The sequence below is a fragment of the Macrosteles quadrilineatus genome, unplaced genomic scaffold (assembly GCF_028750875.1).
Source record: "Macrosteles quadrilineatus isolate MER2022 unplaced genomic scaffold, UCM_ALF_1.0 Scaffold_8__2_contigs__length_117827958, whole genome shotgun sequence".
NCBI classification, from domain to species: domain Eukaryota; kingdom Metazoa; phylum Arthropoda; class Insecta; order Hemiptera; family Cicadellidae; genus Macrosteles; species Macrosteles quadrilineatus.
Window position 1 is genome coordinate 6,536,983 of NW_026542601.1, and position 7,993 is coordinate 6,544,975.

General features: G+C 37.4%; 1 protein-coding gene across 1 annotated transcript; it reads right to left on the bottom strand.

Moving 5' to 3' along the window:
• Positions 1 to 2,042: 2,042 nt before the first annotated feature.
• LOC129001651 (Krueppel-like factor 10) lies at positions 2,043 to 7,727 on the bottom strand. The gene is made up of 4 exons (XM_054429023.1): positions 7,597 to 7,727; positions 4,987 to 5,190; positions 3,836 to 4,712; positions 2,043 to 3,408 (listed from the first exon to the last, which is right to left on the bottom strand). Exons 1-4 carry the CDS (start codon positions 7,648 to 7,650, stop codon positions 3,167 to 3,169), a joined length of 1,377 nt encoding a protein of 458 aa, XP_054284998.1. The 5' UTR covers positions 7,651 to 7,727; the 3' UTR covers positions 2,043 to 3,166.
• Between the last annotated feature and the right edge of the window lie 266 nt (positions 7,728 to 7,993).

Here is a 7,993-nt window from a genome sequence, read left to right on the forward strand (position 1 = left end):
TATTGGACGTTTGGATTTGATTCTGGTGGATTTGTTCTGGTTCTTGTATAAAAATAGTTCTAAACTCAAGCGGTTTCTTCCACTTGGCCAAGACACACCGAAGGCGTGGTTGTGTGGTTCTAGGAAGAGCAGTGATCTAGTGGTAGTAATTGGCAAACTATCAGTTGGCGATTTTCCATTTAAAGCACAGATGGTCATAACATCACCTGTTCATGCATTTAACATGATACGGGGTTTACGTTTGTAATGTTTAGCTCACTGTAGTGTCTCCCTCATATTATGAAATACACTTGATCCAATGGTTACACTCTTTATATAGGGTGCTATATCCTCTATTTTGCATGATACACCATACTCCTCCATTTAACGAATTAAACATTACACCAAGGAGGGGTATTTTAAAATTTAATTAGGTTTCCATCAGATTCCCATCACAGGGGCATAGCTTCTTTAATAATAACATTCTGTCTATTTTATTTAAATATTGCAAGTCAGTTGAATGAGAATTCAATATATCCAAGCCCCCTACAGTAATAGCTACATCCCCATAAGGAAATTCGCTAAAAACCTTTATGCGTCCTCTTAAACTTTTTACCGGTCATCTTATATATTTAAAAAATTTGGTTTTTCTTTTCCGAGTTCGTTTGGCTCTTCTACCTGACCGATTTTCATGATTGAGGTCTCAAAGTGAAGGTATGCACGCACAGATTTGCCATCAAGCTCCGGCATATAATTATCCATAATCCCACTCGGCTCATACGTAAAAGAAATTTGCTCCCCATGTATTTCTTATGGGAGTTAAATTTGGTTTCTCTTTGCTTAGTTCGTTTGGCTCTTTTACCCAACCAATTTTAATGATTGAGGTCTCAAATTTAAGGTATGCACGCACAGATTTGCCATCAAGCTTTGGCATATAATTATCTATAATCCCACTCGGCTCATACGTAAACAAAATTTGCTCCCCATGTATTTCTTATGGGAGTTAAATTTGGTTTTTCTTTGCAGAGTTCGTTTGGCTCTTCTACCCAACCAATTTTAATGATTGAGGTCTCAAATTGAAGGTATGCAAGCACAGATTTGTGGGATTTGCCATCAAGCATCGGCATATTTTTACCTACTGTATTTATCGACCAAAAAAACCTAACTTGATTCATTTTTGAATTCTTACTTCAATTTAAAATGTATTTCACCAGTTATATAATTATATAATCTTATATATTTTGGTCTAAGAACCTTCAGTGAAATACCAGCTTTCATTTAAGCTATTAGTTTATCAAATTGGAAGATTTTCAAGAAAACGCAAGGTCAATAAAAACATTAAAATTATTTTTCATAAGGTATTTCTATGATAAAAAATCAATAGCTCCGCTCCAGTATTAGTATTGTTCAGGTTTCTTATATGTTTTAGACTCAAAATAATCATTAAATTATAGGCTTTAATTTGAGCTATTGATCGTTCGAATCAGTTAAGCTCAAGATACTGTATCACTATATCAAAAATCATAAATTTTATTTCTCAGACATTATATTTATTTTGATCGCTGCGGAGCAGCATGAGTCCTCTAGTTATAGATATAAAAACAGATCCTTTTGTTAGAAATCTATCTTCGTCCAAATTAACAACAGGAAAGCAATTTGAAAATGAAGGCCCTTGTGCCCGTCTAAAATAGCCAAAATACATTATACTTCGTGCTCGAACAGTATGCTATTTTGCCACATTAGAAAAGATAAGTATACACAAGAAAACTTACTTTGAAGAAAACCTCTAATTTTTCTATTAATGTTGTCACGTGGTTTTTAATAAGATGGTAAAACTGTTAAGAGATATCCCATTGTAAAAAGAAGAAAAACACATTAGCCTATATTTAGTAAAAACTTGAATTGCAAAAGGTCTAAAAACTGATATTAAAAACTGAAGGTAGTTGTACTATTTATTCCACAACCCCTTGAGATTTCTTTTTCAACCATTTTGAAGAAACAGCTATCATTCTACCCAGGATATGTTAGGTTAATAAACTTCAAAACACTATTAATTATTTTGCAAATTCATTCATTTTAATAAATAAGGTGATGTCTGATTGCGACAACAAAATGACCATTAAAATAAACATTTCCTACAAAATAACATCTTGAACACTAAACAAAGTTTATAGAAATAATAAATTTTCTAATCTATAACAATATTTACATCTGAAAAATCAAAATAAATACTTCATTAACTCTGCAGTCTGGTTTTATATGAAAAGTTCAAGCCTATCAAAGAAGCTGTTAACATTGAAATCACAAATATCACAATTCGAGTGAGGAAAGTTGAAATATCAAAACTATGTAACTATGCAAAGATGAGGCTGTAAGGAGTTTTGATTACTGACCATTCACTATTTGACTGTTCAAGCAGTGGAAGAGACTAAAAATATTCATAGTTACAATTTAAAAATATAAAATAGTTTAAAGTTCACAAATATGACAGTTTTGTTCTATGACTTCAGGAAAAAAACATTTTGATTCTTTAAATTATTTATGCTTTTATATAAAAAAAAAACACGATAAAATTATAACTACTACTAAAAATGAGGAATGGTAGGAATATGTTTTTATAATTATAAGTTATAAAAGAAATAGGAACAAAATAAAACCTTAAATTAGAACAGAAAGTGTGTAAAACAAACTGTTAGGTCTCTGATTATCACAATTATCAAATGTACATCTTAAAACTAGTGCTATCGTCAATACTTCAGGTACAAAATTACTTTAGAAATGCACAAACTCAACATAATATGCATGTAGGATAGAAATCAATTTATGATCTAATCAATTTTACAGTTGACCTTTTGGCACTTAATGGCAATCTCGATATGGCTGGCTATCTCTGCTGGATCAATACATCATTTATTGACTTGTTTGCAAAGATTACATAACATTAATGGCCACAAGCTCGACAATGATAGATGAAATATGAGAATACCCCCGAGAAACCCCTTGTATCACTCATTACCCAGAAAACAAAACCCTACATGCATTCAATTAAATCCCATCAAGACCCCTTAACTGATACAATTTTGAAGACTCCTTAAGTAAAAATAGGAAGACTGGGAAACTCTAATATTGCGTTTGTACAAGCCCTTGAGTATTATAGGAATACTTAGGTGATGTCGGTATAGACAATTTAAACCGCAGCTTGAGCAGGAATAACAAGACTGATTTGCATGGGGGAGGTGGGGAGGGGGGAGTCTTTGGTGTGGCGTTTGGCGTGCTTGGCCAAGTGATCTGAGCGCATGAAGCGTCGGCTGCAAACTGTGCAGACAAACTTTTTCTCTCCAGTGTGCGTCCGTTTGTGCCTGGAGAGTTCATCTGAACGCGAGAAACGACGACCACAGTCTGGCCACTGGCAAACAAACGGCTTCTCTCCTGAAACAATTCAAATAAAATTACAAACTCGAAAACTTGAAGTGATTGAAGTTTGTTAAGTACTATGATCTTTGAATAAATTGTCCATGATCACTGAGAACTATGGATTTCTACCTTTATCTGTGAGAGATACCCCTAAAATTCAAATTGTATCTGCTCAGGTTTAGTTTTGTTGACATCTTCATTATTAAGCCATATTAGTCTGAAATATATTTGAACAGTCTTTATTTGGGGTTTGTTAAACCACTCAATTACCAAAGCCTTTTTGGTGTAAGAAACGTTCTGCACCAATGGAACTGAGGCTAACATAGTGTGTAGCCAACTAGAATTACCTGCTATATTTTAATCAGCTCAATAATATAGCTTTGCATTTACAGATCTTATCTATAACAAGTAACTCTGAAGAATATATTTTTTAAATCCTCACCTGTATGAGTCCTCATGTGAGCCTTCAGGTGAGAACTCTTGAAGTAGTTTTTGCCGCAACCCTCGAACTCGCATTCAAAGATCCTTCGCCTTGGGTCGGCCGCTGGGTCTTTGTCTTCAACAGGAGAGTTGGCCGCAAAGAACACAAAAGATGGACATATCTTGGGCATTTCCGGCGAACCAGGGGGTGACAGCATGACATGGGTCAAGGGTGTCGTCTGGCTGGGAACCTTGGAAGCAGCAGACACAGGGATGAATGATCCTGAAACCTGAGACTGGATGAAAGGTCTCGGGTTGTTGACGGGTATGAGAGTTCCCCCAGTGAGAATTACTGTTTGAGTGTCCGGGACAGTGACGATCGGGTAGTAAGGCTTGGGAGCGATGGCGACATTCCTCTGGGGGGAGCTGGGTGATCGGTGAGGAGATGGTGGCGCGGGGGCAGGCTTGAGCCTGCTGGTCTCATGGATGTTCATCGATGGCGGTGAGACAGGTGACTGAGAAGAACATCCACTCAATACAGCAGAAGACTCCCGGAAAGTATCCTTATTCTCAACAATAATCTCCTCTTTGCGGGTACTCATCTTAAATTTAATACTCTTCAATATATTTTGGGAAGACACAAATCTGTTGGCAGGAGTGGGTAAAGTGTTATTGCTGATTGCTATTGAAGAATTATAGCTTTCGTTGAAGATATCACAGACATCGAGAGAATAATTGGAGTCATTGGGTGCGTGTACATTGGAGGAAGAATCCTTAGCGAATGGTTCAGAGGAGCACACACCGTCCTTGTTGACTTTCATGATGACAGAGACAGGAACTGATGTGACTTTGTGCTCGGCAGGGCTTGGGGTGCGAGGAGGCGTGCTTGACATCAAGAGCTGTAACAAAAACAATTGATTGATTCCATGAATTTTGTGAAAAAACAGAAAATAAAGATGGAACAAAGATAACTAAGAAGATGCATTGCTTAATTTTGTCCAAAATTTACCTTCAACCATTTAAAAAGTATACGCTACATTTTCAATTTGTGAGAGTGAGGAGCTAACCAACTTCTCCTTCAAAGTACTTTTTTGCATAGGTCGTTCACTACAAATTGGCCAGCACAACAAAACTGTTGATGTTTTGAACCGAAATTATGTATCTAAAACTCACCCTAGCTAGTTCACAGTCTCTCTCCTCAAGGCAGAGTCGCTTTCTCAGTGGCAGCTCAGCTTCATCACTATCTGAGTCTGATGGCTGAGGAGTAGGCAGTGCTGACTCCAACCTGCTGCTTACTGCAGCACGCTTCTTCTTGCCCAGGTAGCCATAAGAGAGGATGCTGCTGACAGCTTCCATGTCCACCGGTCTCTGGTACATCTGTAAAAAATGTACGGTATAACATCATGGTGTGGGGTGTGGTAACAAGTCAAGATAGCCAATCTAGTTAAAAGCTAAAGTGATTGAAGGTTTTGTCAATTTGAGGGATTCGACAGATTCCATCTCGATTAGTAAATTATGTTTTAAAAATCACTAATTGCCCTAAAACTCAGTCTTGAGGAGATAACCTTATAAATTGCTCTGATTTTGCAGCACTACCAGTATCTTGAATTTATATCTCAAGTTGCTCGTTAATATGCCAAAATAAGTGTTCCCAAAATCTTGTAACTTCTTTTCTATCATGTTATTTTAGGGAAAGGGAATAGACATTTTACATTAAGAATAATCATCACGGCATTTCTGAATTTGAAGTTATAGGATTTTAAGCATTATAGTCATTGGTCACTAGTCAGTATAGAATAGATAGGTGAAGGGAGGAAGGTTTCTAGCAACAATTTCACTTAGAACATAATATTATAATACTTGTAATATTTCTATACTTATAAAAAAAATGGTATTAACTTATTACCTAATTAGCTCTGTACATCTTCTAATGCAAATCATACAATGATTCTGAAAATTCATTTCTACACGAATAGCTTTTTCTGTTGCCAAATGAAAGCTAGCGGCGGAGTTGGGAGTGGAGCTATTTTGCAACACCATTGTTTGCATGCGGCGAGCTCGTGCGGCAGATGTAAGTAAACACAACAAGGCGGCGTCATATCGTCTGAGACACGCCGCGAGCACTCTTTGATCACGTGATGAACACGCACTGCCTCTATGATCGCCGCTACATCGCCACGGCCAAACAACTATAAATAGCGTCGCTGCTGTCACCGCCTTCATGATAACCTCTTGGGGAAAGTTTCGCCTGTTTGTGATCATTCAGTGTCCGCATGATAGTGACCTTGCCGATTACCCCCTGCAGAATTGAGTATTGTTGTTTATGGCCTCTGATTGTAACGAAAAAATTGTTTTAATTTTAGAAATTTGAATACGACTCGAGTTTAATTTGTTACATTTAATATTACTCATACAGCTTATATAATTAAAAACAAGTCAAATATAACTTAACACAAGATACAAATACTGTAATTCACGAATGTAGGGTAAACTTGTGAAAACGACACCACCATGGGTTAAACCTGTGAAAGAATCCAACTAACTTATGTGGAAATAAAATTATTGTATAAAAAATCCACAAGATTATGCAAGCAACAAAAGTTTTAAAATATTTGAATTCATGACACGTCTAAATTATCTCCAGGAGCCTTGCCTATATATCAATAGATAGAACATAAGCTACCCCCTTTTAGTGATTACACTGTATTCGCCCAAAGATAGGGTGGCCGACCGTCGAAAATAATTGAGAGAATGGCTTTATATTTTTATAAATATTTTTATACTTTTCAAAATTTAAATATTTTACACTTTTCAAAACATCTTCTAATATATAAAATTCTCGTGTCACAGTGTTTGTCTGCAAACTCCTCCGGAACGACTTCACCGATCGTTATGAAATTTGGTGTGTAAATTCTGTAGGTATGCGAATCGGACGTAAACTATTTCCCGTTTCGAAATTCTTAAAAGGGCTCCACCCCAGTGGCTCTGGAGTTTCCCATGTTAACCTTATGAGAAATGGAATTAATGAATCTTAACAGCTGTTTCAATTAAACAAGTTGGTTCTGTTCTATGATGTTCAATAGCATTAAAGTTACAAGGATTACCAACAGGGTGCAGCACTATTATTTCTTTTACATTTATGACAACAGCTAATTTGCAACCAAAAGGTTAGTGAGCGTAGCGAACGAACTTCAACCTGGAGGCGAGTGAGCGTAGCGAACGAGCTAACCTGGAGGCGAGTTAGCGTAGCGAACGAGCTCCAACCTAAAGGCAAGTGAGCGCAGCGAACGAGCTCCAACCCAAAGGTGAGTGAGCGTAGTGAACGAACTTCAACCAGGACGTGATTGAGCGATGCGAACGAGATCATCTTGAAAATTAAACGTAACGGTACTTTCTTTCCATCGGTCTGTCATTAGGAAAAAAAACCTATAACTTAGGTGATACGAAGTTCGCCGGGTCAGCTAGTTTGTTTTATAAAATTGATTAACGAGCGTAATTTTTATTTTTTGTTTTTATAATCGAACAAGTAAATTCGCCACATAATTAGATTACCACAATGACAAAAAAGCCTAATAATTTACTGAAATTATTCTTTGAACAATGTAAACTTCGCTATGCAACAGCAGTCTACCTACAGTTTATATGCGTTTCCAAGTTTATGTAGCACAAAGTAGTCGATAGGTAAATATTTTCAAGGAAAGTAAAATTTACATTTATTTATAAATATATAAATTTTTAAAAAATTTAGTGATTTTGCAAATGTATGTATTTTGAGTTGCTTACCTTGTGCTGCAAAGGCGGTGGCGTATGCGGGGGTGACAACTGTCCTGTAGGCATTGTAATATCACCAACTCATCAGAGCTTGTCTCAACTAACAACTAACACCACCGAAACCAACACTGATCCAGGGTGCGATGTGTTCACGCGGTCTGGAACTGGGGCGGGAGCTGCGACCAATGGCGTGCGAGGGCTCGGCCGCGACGACCAATAGCGAGGCGGCTATCACGTGAACAGTGCGTGCTCGTGGCGTGCTGCTCACGTGATCACTGGCTGATCGTGACGTCACCGTGCCGTTACGTCAGTCGCGTCATATTGATCAGCCAGGCCTCCTTGCTGCAGCCGCACGCCGCAGCGTCGCGTGCAGGACATTGGGAATGTCACTGAATTTAACTGTTGTTTA

Bases quoted from the DNA above. Each gene is read 5' to 3' on its own strand.
- LOC129001651 (XM_054429023.1), bottom strand. From the start codon at position 7,650: ATGCCTACAGGACAGTTGTCACCCCCGCATACGCCACCGCCTTTGCAG. The intron at 4,713-4,986 runs GTGAGTTTTAGA...TTTTTGTTACAG, and splicing joins GAGACTGTGAACTAGCTAGG to CTCTTGATGTCAAGCACGCC. The intron at 3,409-3,835 runs GTGAGGATTTAA...GAATTGTTTCAG, and splicing joins TCACATGAGGACTCATACAG to GAGAGAAGCCGTTTGTTTGC.